The sequence below is a fragment of the Podarcis filfolensis genome (genome assembly GCF_964270895.1).
Source record: "Podarcis filfolensis genome assembly, chromosome: 8".
Lineage (NCBI taxonomy): Eukaryota > Metazoa > Chordata > Lepidosauria > Squamata > Lacertidae > Podarcis > Podarcis filfolensis.
This window is the reverse complement of record NC_139611.1, coordinates 42639138-42657613: the sequence shown is the minus strand read 5'-3', so window position 1 is coordinate 42657613 and position 18476 is coordinate 42639138. Positions and strand designations below refer to the sequence as shown.

The 18476-nt window shown below is 47.1% G+C and overlaps 1 protein-coding gene across 11 annotated transcripts in view; it reads left to right on the top strand.

The window, feature by feature from the left end:
• Positions 1 to 18476, top strand: part of PMFBP1 (polyamine modulated factor 1 binding protein 1) — a 79139-nt gene that overhangs the window by 6714 nt on the left and 53949 nt on the right. For all 11 annotated transcript variants that reach the window (XR_014551271.1, XR_014551272.1, XM_083626216.1 and 8 more), the window contains exon 3: positions 5895 to 6029. Coding sequence is in view for 9 of the 11 variants with exons in the window: in XM_083626216.1 (XP_083482342.1) it covers positions 5895 to 6029 (135 nt within the window). In the remaining 2 variants the exon portion in view is untranslated. The remainder of the gene's footprint in view (positions 1 to 5894; positions 6030 to 18476) is intronic.

The following is an 18476-nucleotide window of genomic DNA, read 5'->3' as shown; positions in this document are numbered from 1 at the left end:
AGCCTCTGTTATTTGGTGGAAAGTAGCAAGGGTGATGAGGGAAGGCTGGAGCTCAGTGGCAGAGCACACCATTGATCATGTTGACTGGGGCTGATGGGGAACTGGAGTCCAATAACATCTGCAGAGAGAGGCCACAGGTCTCTCACCCTTAGTGTATACCCTGCCTTTCTATCAAACATTTACTATAATCACAAGAAAACAAACAATAAAAAACCCAGTGATACAATCCCAACAAGATGGAGATACTGTTTGTGGGTGGTTTGCCTGCCCAAGGAAGTGATATTCAGCTAGTTCTGGCCTGATCTGTGTGCCTGCTAAATATCAGGAGTGCAGTTAGAACTTGTATATCCAGCTTTGACTCGGGAAGCGCAGCTATTCTCAGTAGCTCTGAGTACTTTTCACCAGCTTTGGTTTGTGGCCTCCTACAGCTACTTTTTGCACTGTTCCCTCCAGTCATCCAGGCTCTGGAAATCTCAGAACAGTATTATTGTAATGTGTTATAGTTGAGGCTGTCTTTGGAGACAATTTGGAAACTGTGGCTACTTCAGAACACAACTGCTGACCTGGGCTGGGTGACAACATTCTCTCTCTCTCTCCCTCCCCGCAAAAAACGTTAAGACAGTCCCACTAGCTCTCAGTTAATTACTGAGCTCAATTCAAGGTGCAGGGCCTTTTTTCTTAAATCCAGAAGGGTTCTTCTTATGCTCCTGTGGCTTTGAAATTTCTGAAGAGCTCCATTGTTTGGCCACTGATGGGCATTCCAGGCTGATTTGATCTTTCCGTAGAAGATTACTTGGATTAATGAGATCAATCAGGCTCAGAGACTCAGCTGCAGTTGGACTGACGATCAAGCTGGATATGTGTTAGCCAGACATAGAGCTCTGTACTGCCAGCACATTACTTCCGTTGCCAAGAAGTTGTTGTCTCTTTTACACACGCAGAGTGAAACCTCTGGTTTCTGAAAAGGAAGGCTAGAATAGTATTAGTGTGTTGTCCCACATTCAGCTTGCACAGCTGCCCATAGCTCCAAAGGCTGTCAGGAAGATCTCTGTGCCCTAGTTAGAGAAACTGCAATAAGCCATACTCTTCTGACGCTCTTGGCAAGTGGCTGTCGCAGTCCCTCGTAGTTTTAACAAGCTGTAAATGTTTGGTGGGCAATGCTGCTTTTGGTTCTTGAGAGAGGAGGTCTTGAAATTCTGGCTCTGGATGTTGCTACTCTTTAATGCTGATGATTCTCGTGTCTCCCTCTGACCCTCTTCTTTTTTGGCCCTCTTTCTCAGCAGCACATCAGCCTCGGTTCCCTCTCCCTCCCCACTCCCTTGCTCACAACACACAGACTCTCCCTCTCATGTCCTTTTCTCCTCCTCACTGAATTCATCTTTGGCTTCCTTAGTGAAAACTGTGCTGTTCTTCTGTTTTTAGATTAATCTGCCTCTGTAGTTGGAATTTTGCAGCAGCTCATCCAGTGGCTGGGCTAACAGGATCCAGCATACTTAGTTTTATCTCTCTTCCATGTGGTGCCAATATCTTGTTTCACAAGTAGATTTCAGAAGCTGGTGCTCTGTGGACTCTTGCTCAGCCCCCAGTATGCAAAACACTGGAACTATCTGCATCCCTGGTTTTGGTCACTGATGGGTGCTGGGGAGAGGGGGCCCTGCAGATTTTCCAGTTCAGCTTCCTTCTGGATTGGCTGCCACAGATCCCTCCCTAATGCACGCCCCCTCTCATTTGTGGGTTTATTTATTTGTTTCATTTTTGGAAGGTATGGGCTGCCCTTCAGTATAATATTTCCAGGATATCTTTCAAATAAAAAGGAAAAAAAAATACATAAACACCAAAACCATAAAATCAAAGGGCATCTGATAAAAGCAATGTAAAACAGCCACAATGATTTGTTAAAAGATCTACGGAAGCAAATAGATCTCCATCTGGTGCCAAAATGGCATTGAAGTTGGTGTAGAGTGAGCTGCCTTATAGGACAGCGGTGTCACCACCAAGGAGTCCCTCCCTCTTTGCCCTGTCCTCGTCATCCTCTGCATGGAGCACTTTCTGCCCCACCCTCTCTTTCTCTTCTGGAGAAAGTGGAGCAATTGGAGTGTCTTTATGTAGAATCATGGCTGTACCATTTTAGTTTGTGGGGTGGAGTGCAGAGGTGGATGCTCAGATCTGCAGAGTGCAAAGTCTTTTACTCCACCCCTTGTTGACTGCCCAGTAGCCTGGCTTGGACTTGTCTGTGCTGATGACAGTCTAGACTGCGTTTCACATTTGCACTGTAATTACTGCTAGTTAATTATTTTTAATAATTATATTCCACCTTTCCTCCAAGGAGCTCCAGGTTACTTAAATGGTTCCCCCTCTTACAACAACTTTGTGCTGCAGGTTAGGCAGTGGAAGAGCCAGGATTTGAATTTGGGCCCGTCCAGTCCAAGTCTACTATGTCACATCATAAATTATAGAGTTTGAAGCATCCCTGTTGTTTACGACTTACATATGAGTACTAATGCCTGGGAATTCCTAGGGATTCCCCTTCAGTTTCTTGGAGTTCAAGGTTCCATATCCAGCTTGTTCATGGCTGTCATTTGCATGCCAGAAGGATCTCTCCCTCCCTCAATTCTTTTGGGGAAGCAGCACAAGTCCAGGAAGAACAGCTCTCTCCATTCCTTCTGGTGTGCTTACTGCAATACTGGCACTCTTGTTCCCAGACAGTTTCCTTTAACAGTCTGCCCTAACTCTGCAGCTCTGGATTCTGTATGGGAGAGGGGGAGGCCTTTCTCTTCCCACCCTCCCACATCCAAAGTATCTGGGGACACTTTGCATCTCTTTCCAGAGATTTTGACATGATTATTGTCATAGGGAACCTGAAGCCATGGAAGTTAGCCCCAAAGTTTGCAATACTCAAGGGACTCTTGTGAGTCTTAGTCCTCCGAGCCTGAGGTTTTCCTCCCCACCCCCTAAAAACACCTCCTTTTAACATCCCTGGGGGCATATGTGGAGTTTCTGCCGAAGCCAAGAGTAGCTTTGCTTTGCATGGGTAATTAACTGGATCATGTAACAGACAAAAAATGTTTTTCCTGTACTGCGGTAATAATAAATCTGTTGCTACTTCTGGCCTGCTGTGTTTTGACCATAGTTGGAGATGTCTAATGACCGAGTGATTTTTCTCCCACAAAGTTCAAATAACAACAAAGAACCTGCTTCATTCCAATAGGACTGGCAGGCAAGAATAAGGAACTGCCAGTGCCTCCATAGGATCAAGTGAGGAGCTGCATCTTTTTCTCAGAGTTTGGAACTGTTGAAAGATGTGGCAAAGTTCAGGATTCTCCAGTCATGCCTAACCTGTGGCAGAGGCTTTGCATAGATTTCCCCATAGGCCAGATTCTCCCCAATTCTAGCTCATGGTGCTCAGGTGCTTCAGCACTCCCTTGCAGATTAAAAAACACACATGTAATATTGTGTTTCTGTCATGGGCCGTCAGTAGCACTGATTGAAGGTTTGGATAAAAAGGTGGCAATATTGGAGCCTTTTTAGTTTGGAAAAAAAAGCTTGAGTTAAGGGAAGATATGCAGGAGGTATATTGGATAAAGTGAAAAAGATGGATTTCACTTTTAGCAAAGGCCATTCAGTGAAGCTGAATGTTGGGAAATTCAGGACAGACAAAAGGAACTACTTTTTCACACAGCACATAGTTAAATGATGGAATTCCTTGATACAGGATGTAGTGATGATGATTGCCACCAACTTGAATTAGACAACCTCCTGGAGGACTTATCCAGTACATATCCTACTAGCCATGATGGCTGTGTATTAATTACCTTCAGTGCCAGAGGCAGTATGCTGGGAATCACAAGTGGGCAGAGGTCCTGCTTTTGGAGTTCCCATTGGGCCATCTGGTTGGGCCCTGTGAGAACAGGATGCTAGACCAGATGGGCCTTTGACCTGATCCAGCAGGGCCAGTGTGGTGTAGTGGTTAAGAGCGATAGACTCTTAATCTGGAGAACCGGGTTCGCTTCCCCGCTCCTCCACATGCAGCTGCTGGGTGACCTTGGGCCAGTCACACTTCTCTGAAGTCTCTCAGCCCCACTCACCTCACAGAGTGTTTGTTGTGGGGGAGGAAGGGAAAGGAGAATGTTAGCCGCTTTGAGACTCCTTAAAGGGAGTGAAAGGCGGGATATCAAATCCAAACTCTTCTCTTATGGGAACATACATTGATGCTGAATGTGTGGGGTGTCAATTATGTATTTATATTTATCAGTAAGAGACATGAAGGAGTACCCTTGGGGAGGTGGGCAACTGTCAAGGGGGCTCTACAAAATGGAGTGTAGAAGCAGGGTCGCATCTTCTTCCTGCCATTTCTGCCTGTGATGAGACAAGTAGCTATGGCTTCTAACACCACAAATATTGGGCTGGCAGGAAAGGTGAAGGCAGTGAGGGAGAGTTGTGGCTAGACAAGAAATGAATCTGTGGAGGCTGTTTTCCATTGTACTTTTGCCTGCCTTCCAAATCACATGTTTGCTTATGCACCTGAACTTATATAGCATCAACTGCATCAGTATTCCTCATTTTTTTGAAGGTGTAACTTTCCTTGCTCACGCACTATAGCTTTGCTCAAGTGACCTTCTACACATATCCTATCTGTACATTAGCACGGCTTAGGAATGTGTTTGTCTCTTCTGTCTAAAAATACCCAGCTGGTAGGATTCACGATCCATGAAGGCTAATTGAAACAATTTCTCTTCAGGTTTTGGCAGGTGATGCATGCATCTTAAGCATTAATATCTATAAACTGAATAGTTAATGAATCTAGGCTCTAATAATGAATTAGAAACACTGAAATTATCAGGATGTGGAGGAGAATTTTCAGTCACGTTTGCTTATTAAAAGCTTTCTACTTAATAAGCTAATCACTTTATTTGACCCCAAAGGAGTAGCTTGGTTGATTAGGAACAGGTTTCCATGTGCCAAAACTTTACTAGTGAAGACTTCTGGGTGAACACCTTCATTTTTGGTAGCTACTGGGAAGCACAGTTTTGCTGCCCTCCTTTTCCTTCTCCCAGCAGCTAGAAGGGAAAGGTGGCTGCCTATCTTGGCACAAGTGAACTTGCAAACCCACCAGGTGAGCTGGCCCTGGCTTTGTCTCATGGCAACATGGATTTGGTCCCTTCTGCTGTTCTCCAGCAGGGAATTGGCCAGGGCAACTGCCTCTTTGAAGGGCTAAGAGGGACATCCTGGGAATGGAGACATGAGTTAGGGACATTTGTGGCTTGGTGCTAGGTCATTTTTGGCCTTTCTGTGGCCGAAAAGCTCAATGTTGTGATTAAATCCCTGTACTGTCGAAGACTATGGCACTGTGAGGTGACACCCCTGATGGTTTAAGATGAGAGGTTCTGGAAAGAGCAGCTAGAACCCTCTCTTCATTTATTGCCTCTTCCTCCCGCCTACCTGCTGCCATTCCCACATATCCTTCTCTCAGAAAAGAAAGACACACTTGAGTTGAAAGAGATGCTCTGGCTGCAAAGTTCTGCATAGGCTGCCTGAAGACAGTGGCTTCCTAAGGTTACTAAGTGATTCTGGTATGCAGAGGGCCAGACCCAACTGTTTCCTGCAAAAAGTAGCTCCAGCTGCTTCCTGCAAAGGCAAACAAGACCTGGATAGGAAGGCCCTTTTCTGAAGTTTGGTTTCTCCCCCACCCCTCCAGGTGGACTAGGAACATACTCAACTCCACATTCTGGGTCCTCATGGTGGGGTCTGTCATTGTTGTCGGCTGGTTTCTGAGCCAAACCACTTTCTCAGAAAATGCCCTCTGGGGTAGACCCAGTCTGCTGTCCTTGTTTCCTAATTCTCAACACTGAGTCGGGTGTCTGAGGCTCTACTTTTTCTCTCTTCTCCATGTGCAGATGGAGGTGAGGCTTCTACAGGCCTACATCATAGATCTGAGTGACCAGAACACCATCTTGATTCAGACAGTGGAGGAGCTGGAGAACCAAATGCTTGACCTCATGAAACTGGCTGCAGCTGAGGACAAATTTCAGGTATGTGTAGGGGCTGGATGAGGGGTCACAATCCTGGGTTCCAAGGCACGAATTTCCTTGCTGATAGCTGTGGGTCTGCCTGTTTAAGGCAGCGACAGGATGCTCAACTCCATTCACTCTGAAAGAGGCACTTCTACATTAACTGAAGTTGCAGCACCGTGTTAACCACAGAAAAACCTTTGTGTCATATTTTTGTGCCTTCTGAGTTAACTTCCTGTTTCTTTTAGCACCCCTGGTGGCCTTTTCTCTTCTCTCCATCACTGTAGGCCTTTCAGCTCCCATCTTTATTAGCCCTCCCTTGAAATTGTTGATCTTCTAGCAGAAATATATAAGGGTTTGTTAAATCATCCAATTTACCAGAGGCTATTAGAGGGTAGCCAAAATAAATCTAATTTATTTATTTTAAATATATATTATGGAGGAGGCCAGAAATTACAGGCTTCTTAGCCCATTGTATAAGTTGGTGGAAAGCACAATTAAAACTTGAATAATTACCGTATTTTTCGTCCCATAGGACGCTCCATCCCATAGGACGCACCTAATTTTTTGGGGGGAAAATAAAGGGGATTTTTTTCCCCTTTATTTCCCCCCCAAAACCAGGTCGGGGAACAGCAGGATGGCGGCGCTGCGCCTCCCCGCTGTCCCCCGAGCTTGTGGGGCTGGCCGATGTCTGCCCGGCGCGCGGGGCGCTCTGCTTCAGGGTGCCCCGCACGCCGGGCGGCAGGCTGCTATCCGCAGCCTAGGGAGCCCTGTGGCAACTCCCGCGGGCTCCCCAGGCTTGCTGATAACTTCCTGAAGCCTGGAGAGCGAGAGGGGTCGGTGCGTATCAATCGCTGTCGCTCTCCAAGCTTCAGCGAAAGCCTGTATTCGCCCCATAGGACGCACACAGATTTCCCCTTCATTTTTGGAGGGGGAAAAGTGCGTCCTATAGGGCGAAAAATACGGTAAACATTTAAAACAGCCCCTCCCTCAATGTGGTACCCCCCCCAGATCTTTTTGGACAACTGCTTGCATCATCCCTGAGCACTAAATATGCTAGATGGGGCTGATGCGAGTTGTAGTTAGAAACATCCGGAGGGCTCCAGGTTAAGGAAGCCTGGAACAGAAAATACAAGCCTTTCAGAGGAAGAGTTATGGGGGGTTTGCCGAGGGGAATATTGCCTTGCCAGCCTTTCTGGAGTTCTTTGAGAGGGTTGGTACACAGAGAGATCCCAGTAAACTTTTTGTGTTTGGACCTCCAAGTGGCTTTTGGCAGACTCCATCCCCAAAGGCTTCAGTCCTGGAACAGGCCTTGCTTTGCTATCAGTAACTGCTTAGAGAGACAGCATAGGAATAAATGGACAGTTTCTGCAGTAGAGGCAAGGAGGGAGTGGGGTCACCTGAGGACCTGTTTTGGAACCAGGCTATGTCACTGAGTCACAAATGAACTGGAGGCTGGAGTGAATGGTGAGATGACCAGTTTGGCAGATGACTCCAAACTACTTCAGGAGGGTAAAGACTTGCACAAATTGCAAACAACTCCAAAGGGAGTGCCTGCCAGCTATGCAGAGGTGCCATTTAGTGTAAGTCAACCTGAATTTCTGTGTATTAGGGAAAAATAATCCTTAATGTTCATATAAGACCCTGATAGGGTCTTAAAGTGGGGTCTTAAACTGACTTTCTAAGGAAGTATTGGGACTGGAATGATGTAAAGTTCAGTGCAAAATCCAGTTCTGTATGTAGCTGGGGTGGGTGGGAAAGGAAAATTCCAAGCTGGGGCCTGGAAAGGTGGTGTCCAAGGAGCTTAATGGCTCTATGTTCATCTCTGGCACTGCTGCAGTTGTGCACCTTTCTGGTTGTCCCTTCTCAAAAGAATGCAGCAGAGCAGGAAAGGGGCAACCTGAGTGATCAGGAGGTTAGAGCACCTTCTGTATGAGGTGCAATTATAGCCTTTAATGGTTTTTAGATTAGAAAAGAAAGAGCTTAATAGAAGCTCATTGAATTATGCATCATGTGCAGAACATGGAACAGAGAGGAGTTTTTCTCCCTTTCTTATTAGAACTTGAGGCCCACCAATGAAAGGATTAACAGATGATGGTATGTCTTTACACAATGCAGTTCACTTGTGGAATTCCTGAAATGGGATGCTGTGGTAGACACTGGTTTTTTCCTAGCTTGAAAAGTGGATTCAGCAAAGTCTTGGAGTTGAATTCTCTGGGTGCTGTTCAACTAAAGTTTACTCAGTACTGACCTGTTGAAATTAATGGATCAAATTTACCATAGTCATGTTCCTTAATTTCAGTGGGTCTACTCTGAGTAAAGCTTAGATGAATACTACCACCCCCCTCTACAACTCTTGGTCATTGCAGCTCCATGTTCAGAGGCAACATACCTCCAAGTACTCATTGCTAGAGAGCAGAAGGAGGAGGACCCCCTCTGTTTGTGGGATGGTAGGCTTGGGAAGACTTGCCTTATTCTCACATCCAGCAAGCTGTGCTTCTCTATCAACTCTGCTTTGTCTCTTCAGCTCATTGCACATGCCCTTTTCCTCTCTTGTCCCATCAGTTACTGTGCTTTTCCCCTTTCAGTTTCCTTGCCTTTCCTCCCAGCCAACCCACTGCAGAAATAATTTTCTGTCCCACTAGCATTCTGGGATCGCCCTCAAACCTACAATAACCTCCCTGGTTTTCCTTTTTCCTCTCTTTTCACAGGTTCTTCTGAATCTCTCTACATCTTTTCCCTGTTTCAATGGGTCTTTCTGAACCCCCTTCTCTTGTTCTACAGGTCTTTTGGCAAGCCTCCTCCCTCATTTCTCTTTCTTCCGGTAGCTGTCAACTCATGGGGGGAGGCACAGAAATTAGCAGGTTAACCTTTTCACTTCATGAAGATGAGTCACTTGTACATCAAATTACAGCTCCGATGACCAATGGAAAAGCTGGAAACCCTACTCTTTCCCCACCAGACAGGACTTTCTCTCCTTAGAGCTCTCAATTTCCACCCTTTCTCCCCCCCCCTTTTTTTTTGCTCTCTGTCCTCCACTCCACCTTACCCCTCCTCCTCTTCCTCTTTCCTGAGTTTGGCAACAAAGGCAGCTTCCCCTTTCCCAGCACTTAACCTGGTGCAGGAATCTCTGCCCCAGTTGAACAGAACCACTGGCCTTTTCTCTGCTACATGCCCTTAGGCAGAAAAAAGGGCAGCCTGTAGTTGGGCCTGTGTGTGTGCTGGCCCCACAGATTGTACTGCGAATGAGAGGACCCATGGGCCAGTCTTCCCATCTCCCCCTCTTGAAGAATCTTGTCCCTTACTGCAGCAAGTGGCTGTTGCCTGATTCATAAGGTTGGGAGAAATGCGAATCCAGGTTGCAGGGTGAGAGGGGCCAGCAGGGTGTTCCTGCTCTTCCCAAAGCTTTAGAGTGCTAGGTAGACCATAACAGATGGCAAACAGAAAACTGAGCTAAGAAGAAAATGTGGGAAAGAAAACTCAAATTTGTTGATTGCATATATGACAGAGATATTGTTTAATTGCGTGTGTGTGTGTGTGCGCGCGCACACACACACACACACACACACACACACACACACACACTATGGCCAAACACATACTGACAAATTCTTCATCGGTAGCCTTGCTCCGAGGGCCTTCTGGCGGTTCCCTCACTGTGAGAGGCCAAGTTACAGGGAACCAGGCAGAAGGCCTTCTCGGTAGTGGCGCCCGCCCTGTGGAACGCCCTCCCATCAGATGTCAAAGCGATAAACATCTACCTGACATTCAGAAGACATCTGAAGGCAGCCCTGTTCAGGGAAGTTTTTAATATGTGACATTTTAGTGTATCTTTCATCTTTGTTGGAAGCCGCCCAGAGTGGCTGGGGAAACCCAACCAGATGGGCGGGGTACAAATAATAAATTATTATTATTATTATTATTATTGTGTCCTTTAAAAACATAATAGCTGGACAATTTGATAACTGCTTATTGGTGGAGGACCAAACCCTCAACTGCAACCATTTGTTATGTATAGGAGTTCTGAATGAACACTTCAGCCCCCTGCTGACGTCCTTTATTCTATGCATTCCTGGTTATTTGTGCTGCTGTTGGTATAGGGGTGCTTATCTACTTGAACCTGCTTTCAATATCTTTGTGCCTGCAAAAGTTTTGGGGTGGACATACAGCTTCTTTTCCAGACAGTGCATGCCCCGTGACTTCCTGGTGAAATCCTGCTTTTGTTGCACTATAACACGGATGTATCCAGATGGCAGTAATGCAGCAACCCTGAGGAAGTGTTGCAGAACAACCAAAGTAGAATGATGTGTGGTTGGCCCAGTATAAATCCACCACTGTTAGGCTATTATTGTGTCAATGACATGTTGCATAATACAGCTGCAAAAAAACCATCGGTCTGGGGTCCCAAAACTGTTCCTCCGCAGTCACCTAGAGTTGTCCCATTCTCTTTCCATAGCTCTGGGGAAAGGAGTGTGGGACAAGGGCTTTTAGCTTCCTTGGGTGTCTGCTGTCTCCTTCCTATCCCACACTGCTGCAAGGGTAAGGGCAACTCCAGACAGGCTTGAAAAGTGCCTTGTTTGTTGGTGGTGGTGGTGTGTGTAGGGGTGTGTGTGTGTGTGTGAGAGAGAGAGAGAGAGAGAGAGAGAGAGAGAGAGAGAGAGAGAATGGTATAGGATGGTCAATAGTGGGTGCATGGCCATGTGCTCAAAGAACCTCAGTGTTAACAAGCACCCTCAAATTAGTCATCTAGCAGAAAACGGACAGCAGCACATTGGCATGTTTGGAGGCCACATCTTGAATCCTTTCTTTAGGGTTTGTGCAGATTTTAATTTGGCCTAAAGCCATAGAATTTCCCCTTCTTTCATGCATTTTAAGCCTCCCTGTGCTCAGGAAGATTCTGTTTTCTCTAAGACAAGGGCAATCTTATACTTGTTTTCCACTTTAAATAGTTCATTGTTTCCTAACCAAACTGTGGGGTCCATCAAAAGCTGGAAAGTGGGCAAAGGGCAGTTCTTGCTGCTCTGCCTACCGAGGCCCCTTCAGTCAGTTCTGGCTTTCTCCTCAAATGAGTGGTTCTGTTGGCATCTTGACTTGCATTGCAGGGGTAATGAGCTGCTCCTGCCCAGGAGCCTGCTTGGCCTGGCCTGCAGACAACCATTTGCCCACTCTCTCCCAGGTAGGCAGCACTGGGTGAGCTCTCCTCTCTTCCCTTCTGTGCTTAGCTTTGCCTGCTGGCGCAATCCAGGATGTGGGGAGAGGCTGCACAGAGCTCCCTGGATTCCCAGAGCTACAGAGACACCTGCTGGGCAGTGCTGGGAGTGGCAGCAGGTGGCTGGAGCTGTATGCGCATGCCTGGCTCTTGCTTGGGCCTCCATCAGCTGGGCTTGTTTCTTTTGCCAAATGCCCACTTGGACCTGTGACGGTGAGGGCAACGGCTTCTGAATGGCAGCTGGCAAGAGAGCCTTCCTAACGCTGATTTGCAAGGTGTTGGCAGCAAACTCTGCTTTGTTCTGTCACAGATGTCTGCTGGGATGGGCGGACCTTCAACCCAGTCTGGCCTGGCAAGTCCTGTGGCCAGCTCTCCCAGCCCTGCTCTGCCCTGTCAGCCCTGCCCTGAGGAAGCCTCTTTCCTAGTATGTGCTCTCCGTAGCTCTTTGGGTTTCAACTGCAGGACCAAGGGCTCATGGGGGGGGGCAGGTTTCAGCTTCTCAGTATGACTGGTGGTTCCTTGAACCAGTAAGAGAAGTGTGGGAGTTCAGCCCTTTTGGGTTTTTTACTTTATTTTTATTTTCCCACCTCTGTGCTAAGGAGGAATAATAAGCAGAAAATTCCTCTCTACCTGATTATCAAAGTAGCAGAATAGCTGTCCCCTTGCAACCCCAGGGTGTGGTTTGTCTGGGTAGGCTTCTCTCTTGGGGGGAGGGCAGTGGGCCTGCACCAATTTGCTTGTGTGGACTGAAGCAATTGCCTGAAATGGCAAAGGGGAGGCATGAAAGGCACCCCAGTGGTTTCTCTAGCTGAGGAACTGGTGTCTGGATTGGTATGGGGGGTGGGGTGCCTGTATGAGGTGGCAGAAATGCAATTTGGGCAGAAATTGAATTCCTCTGATAAGGAATTCAGAAGCAGCTGCCGCCGCTGCCTCATTCACTCAGCAGCCGAATAATCATATGCGCTTTAATAATCTTTATTTTACAGGAGTATGTTGCCAGGGCAACGGAATGTAAGCAGCAGAACGGCCCCTTGCCGCTCTCAAAGGCAAATCTGCAGAAAGAGATTCTCTTGCTGCCTCTCCCCCCCCCCCCCCGCAGCCCCCTCTCTTTCAGTGTAATGATGGCTCTTATTTTTCATGCGCTGATTTCATAATCGCCTAGAAGGGTCCCTTTCCCCGTTTCCTTTATTTATGTCTGAGGACAGGCCTGGGCAGATGCCTAGAAGCATCCCAGCTGTGTGGGGAGGGGGGGCATCAAGCAAGCTATTGGGCTGGGGAAGGGGGGAATTAATCAGACAGCCTCTTGCTATGCCTTTCCTCCCCGGTGCTGTTTGCCTTCCACTCAGCCCAACCAGGTGATTGTCGGGGTCAGGGAGAAGTCAGGAACTGATTGCATTAATTGGAAATTATTGGCTAGGTGCATATTTGGTGTGTTGGGTTGGGAGGGGTCTTTAGAACAGGGCAAATTGAATCACAGTCAGGAGAATAATGAGGCCCCCAGGCCGCAAGCTCTGCAAAGGGCGCCCTCCTTCCAGAGTGTTTCCTATAATGGATTCTGCTCTCTTGCTGGAAAGGTGACGTCTTCCCTGGCTGCCCCCCCCCCCCGCCCGCCCGCCAAAAAAGACGTAGGCATCTTGATTAGGTGATCTGGGAAATTGGCTGGTTTGGAAACATTTAAAATGTTGGGTCCCTGGAGCTGTAGATCCCCCATCTAGACAGCCGATGCTGCGGCTGCTCATCAGTCTCCTGCCTGCCACTCCAGGTGCCAAGGGCCAGGCTTTGGATTCAGAACCAGTGAAAAAGAGTCAGGCCCTGCGGAGGAAGATGAAGCTTCTGCCCACGTGCAGTTGGTGGGCTGGAGCAGAGGTCACTCTGTTTCCCCTGCGCTGGAATCATGGAGTCCAAAGGGATCTTGGAGGTCATGATGTGCTTCAACCCTCTCCTCAATGTTCTTCCACTATCAAGCAGCTCTTTCTCTTAGGAAGCTTCTTCTGATCTTTAGCCAAAATTAGCTTCCTTGCCATTTTCACTCATGAGTCCCTGTCCTGTCCTCTGAAGCAACAGAGAACAAGAGTTGACTGCACCTTCAAGATGTTTGAAATACCTGCTGTCACCTGCCTCATTCACCTTCTCTTTTCCACGCTAAGCATGCCCAGCAGTTCTTTCAACTGTTTATCGTAGAGCTTTGTTCCCTTGCCACCCTTCTCCTGACATACTACAGTTTGTTCATGCTCTCCTTAAAATATAGTGCCCAGAACTGTACACATTACTCTAGATGCCGGTCTGAGCAGCACAGAATTCAGCAGAACTATGACTTCCCATGATCTAGATCCTATACTTTCCCTTCCATTGGCCACTTAATAATATTTCTGCCCATTGTAACAATTGTAATGCACTGTGCTAGATGCTGTGTGGGTTTTTTAATTGTATTTTTATTGCTTGTTTTTTCTTTTATTATATTACAATTTGCATTCAATAAAATTCAATTTGTAATTCAATGGAATACAATATAAGAAATGGAAGTAGGAATGTAAATTCAGTTTAAAATTAATGTAAATACTTAATGCAGACATGCTGTGGACCACAGTTTGGGAACTCCTGACCTAAATGTGATGCTTTTATTAATGCAACCTAGGCCTATGTTTGCTTTTTTTAAGCAGCTGTGTTGGGCTGCTTGCTCATTTTTGGCTTGTGAACAGCCTCTGTACCCAGATCCTTTCCGCAGATCCTGCTGCCAAGCCAAGGCTCCCCCATCGTGTTCATGTTTCTTTGATTCTTTTGTTCTTAAGTGCTGGACTTCACGTTTATCTCTATTGAATTTTCTCTTGTTGGTTTCAGCCCAGTGTTCTCGCCTGTCAAGATCACTTTGGATCTGGCATCTGTCTTTTGTGCTGATGTCTCCCTCCCAGCTTTGTGTCACCTGCAAATTTGGTTAGAGTCCTCTCTACGTTTCCATCCAAGTCATTTGTAAAAAGGTTGAACAGCCTGGGGCTTTGCAAAGAACCCTCTGGCACACCACATAAGACCTCATTCCAGTTTGAGGCAGAGCCATTCATGAGCCCTTGCTGGATATGGTTGCTCAGCCAGCTAACAGAAGAGAGGCAGGACAGAGCAGCGGTACAAGTGGGGTGGGGTGAGGAGAGCTCATGTTTGGCTGATTGTGACCCGTTCTAGGGTAGAACTGCTCTCCCCAAGGTGCTCTTTGGGCTTTTCTGGGAATCCCTGCTTGGAAGCCTTCTAAGCCCCCCGGCCGCTTCTGCTGCTGAAAGGATATCCTCCACCACTCTCCCCACATAGTGCTTGCATCTGATTTGCTTAAATGCTGTGGGGAAGAGCATTAGCACATTTTCCATGCCAGGTGTGCACCTGAGCCTATCCCCTCTTTCCCAGGATAGCTGCATAACTAAACTGAGGTAGGGAGAAGGTGGGAGGCATGATTTGTGCTTTGCTCTAAGCCTCCTATTCTGTCTCCTGGCTTCTGCTGTTCTCATTGTTCCTCTCCAGTCAAATGGTAGATAGCAGAAAAGCACATTACTTGTGAAAAACAATGAACTGTAACATTCAAAAAGCAGGACATGGTGTGTGTTGCGAACTACGTTTGCCATGACTTGGAATTTTATGGCTTGCTGAACTGCACTCTAAAATTCTGTATGCTCCTGAAAAGCTACAAAATATAAACTGAATCACAGTTTAAAACAAAGATGATTTTTCACAGTTGCCACAGATCAAGAACTGTATTGGAGTACTATTAAGCTTTTTGCTTGAAGTCTCTGATCTCCCATCCAATAATTGGTAGCACCTTCTCTGGCCTGAATAGGGTGACTCAGTTGTGCTCAACTTGATCCCTCCCTCCCCCAAACCCAGCAAATGTTCCGTGTTTGCTCACTCTGCGGTGGAATGCAAATCCAAAGGCTGTTTAAATCTGCCACTCCTAGAGCATTTGTGGGGAGGTTCCTGGTTAGCCATTGTGAGGTCACCTTGCTTGCAACAGCCTGTCCAGTACTGAGGAGATATTTCCTCCTGCCTGTGTAGCAATGGCTGCTCTTTTTTCCATTTTGGATTAGAGGCCTGGCCAAGATCAGGTGTGAACGTGCAGACTGAGCATAGAGCCTTCTCTTCCTCGCAGGCCATGTACGTTGGAGCATGGCAGTTCATGGCAGAGCGAATGAATGGCTTGGTTGGGAGAAGGGCATCTTTCACCAGCCCACCCCCTTGAAGATCCAGTTGTGCTCGGAGCAGCCTGGGCTTTGGAGGATGTCTGTTCCATTTCCTTCCTCCTCTTCCACTTGGGAGCTGTCTTTGTCTCTGGAACATGGACCAAGCAACTTAATAAATGAATTCATAAAGCTCAAGCTCAGCTCTTCTTCAAAAAGGCTTGGTGACTCTTCATGCCTCCCATGCTATTTCCAGCAGGCCCTCACAAGTCAGGGAATCCTGCCAGCAACATCCTCAGGCAGGCAGAGCCCTGGGATCCAGCAAGAGGAAAGCCCACCCTGAGTGGCATTTAATCCCAATCAGCTAATTGCAAACCATGGTGTCTTACACACATTTCCAGTAGGGAAAAATTGAGTGGTTCTCAACTGTTGCTGAGTTTGATTACCAGGATCAATAAGCCATAGGATGTTTCGGAATCTGGAGCTGCAGGAAACTATGAGGTTGCACAAGCTCAATGAGAATTGTTGGGCATCTCTTCCAGGCCTGACCTGCCAAACTGAGGCAAGGCCTACTGCGTGGGGCAGTTCCTCTTGTCTCCAGCAGCACCCTGTAGACTAGTGTGTGGGCCAGGTTGCGGGGGGAAAGGCGAAAAATGAGTGGCAGGCTGGAAATGTAGCTTTTGCCAGGGAAAGTGCTGAGCTTGGTGCCCTATTGTCTGAAAGTCATGAGCCAGGTGTGCTCCTGATGTGGTGCTGTGGAATCTGTGGCCCTTTGAGGTGCCCTACCATCACCCTGCCATTTCTGGGGCAATGGAGTGTAAGAAAGTGGCTGTAGCCTCACCTCTCTTTTGCTGTTGTGTGCATGGGCCAAGAGTGATGCTCATAAGAGGGTCCTTGAGGCCATCATGTCAAGACTTGGCAAGGCCTCTCTCCCCTCCACTTACTTTGGAACTGTTCAGGCTTTGTGTAAAGCAGCATGTTCTGTTGTGGGCCAGAAAGTCCAAAAAGAGAGAGGAGAGAAAGCCATTGAGATTTGGAAGGGAGGCAAAAGCAAGGATAACCAAGAATCTGGAGCACAAAGTTTGAGGCCTGGCCCAGACCCTCCTGTTAACTTTCTGCCAATTCTGTTGGTCTTTTCTCTAAAACTGTTCTTTCTGGTGGGAGGGGTGTCACACCACTTCTTTTATTCTAACTGCTCTTTCTTCATAGTCACCTGGTGGGCAGGATGTCACACAGTGCTGCTTCCATCTCACCACTTATTTTATGTAGTAGGCATTGCCTCCAACACTTGCATCTGCCGCCTCCACTGTATGTGTTTTCTTCTCTCCCTGCACCCTGCTTGTGGGCACCACTGTGCCTTTCTCTTTCCTGCTATGCTGGGTACAGAACTGGAGCTTCAGAAATGGAGGCTGCCCCCCCCTCCTACCACACAGTCCACCAGCACAGACCCCTCTGCTTAATGCCTGTTGAATTCTGTGCTGTGTGCTAATGGGAGCCTGTACTCTGTAACAGGGTCACCAGGTGGAAGCGAAACTGCCCCTGAGCCCTCTGCATAGAGCTGGATCCAAATCAGAATACTGAAAAGCCTGGATGGTGCTTTTTAAAATAATAATAATAATCCTTCCTTTTTAACAGCTTCAGAGCAAATCTCCCAAAGCAATTCCAGCCAAACTTCTAACATTTTAGATACATAAAAATTTTAGAGCTTGTGGTAGTGGAATTTGAATATTATTTATGGGTTTTAATTTTAAAGAGAAGAAAAATACAAAACTTTTTCCTTCCCCCTTTCTCTCTCTGCTCCCCCTTTTCATTCTTCATCTCCACAGAGGAGTTTAATTTTAAATGATAAATGTCGAAATTAGAGACCATCGAGAAAATCCAATTTAGTGAGGAGTTTTAAAAATCCCATAATAAACGCCGAGTGAAATGTATGATTTAATGCGGGGCACCAATGGCTGCTATTATGTGCTATTAGCAAAGCGGGGCTGAGAGGGAGTCTTTATCACTGGCTGATGCTGGCTGGCCCGGCCTTTCCTCCTGCTATTGATTTGTAGCCGCTTGTCATAATGACATCGGGAAGCAATGAATGGAAGATGGGCTTTTGATAGGGTTGAGGGGGGCATGGGGGGGAGAGCAAAAATTCAGCAAGTTTTCTATCTCTTCTGCCTGATTAGATTTTTTTCCCTGTTCTTTTAAGAGCTTTCACATTCCAATAAAAATGCTAAACCAGCTCTGAAGCAGAATTGTTAGGGAGTAAATAGCTCATCGCTTTTAAAGGGGGAAGAGCAACATCTCGACAGCTCTGCTGACCTCACAGCATTTGAATCTGAAGAATGCTTCTGGTCTTGTGAAATGGAGGTGGCTGCTGGAGGCATCTTCGCCAGGGGCTTGTAGGCAGATCTCATAAACGTGGTGGAGAGGGAGGGGCATTATCTGAGAAACCCAGCCAATTGCCCACAAAACGGACAAGGGGCCCTCCTTTAAAAAGGCTGGGCGCTTCCAAGGCATTGCAACATGGGGAAATCTCATGTTTACGTCTGCTGGGGAGAATATTGAACCCTGGGTTGAGAAAAGCAAGAAGATTCTTGCAGCTGTAGCTTCACTTGTGTCTTCAAGAATATAGTGGTGCTGCCTCTGCCAGGAGGTGCCTCAAGTCTAGCTGTGGAGAGGAAGGGGCCACTGTGGGCTGGCTGTTGATCTACAACTGAAGCATGTCCCGCATCATTTGCGAATGGATTTGAGATACTTTTGCGGACAGAAAGCCAAGACCCAGTGCTTTCCTGCAGCCTTGAGATAGCCTTGCAAGGAAGAACTGATTAAATGGTGGGTGCTTCAGGACAGATGAAAGGGAGGTTTACTCAGCACATAGTTAAACTATGGAATTCAGTTCCTCAGTATGCCTTAATGGCTGCAAACTTGGATTGCTTTGAAGGGGAATTAGATACATGCCTTGAGGGTAAGGCTCTCATGGTTACTTGTCATGGTGGCTGCTTGCCACTTCCAGGGAGGCAGCCTGCCTCTGTACACCAGTTGCTGGGGAGGTCAAGTGAGGAAGGTACTCTTGGGCTTGTAAGTTTCCCAGGGAGAAGAATGCCAGACTAGACG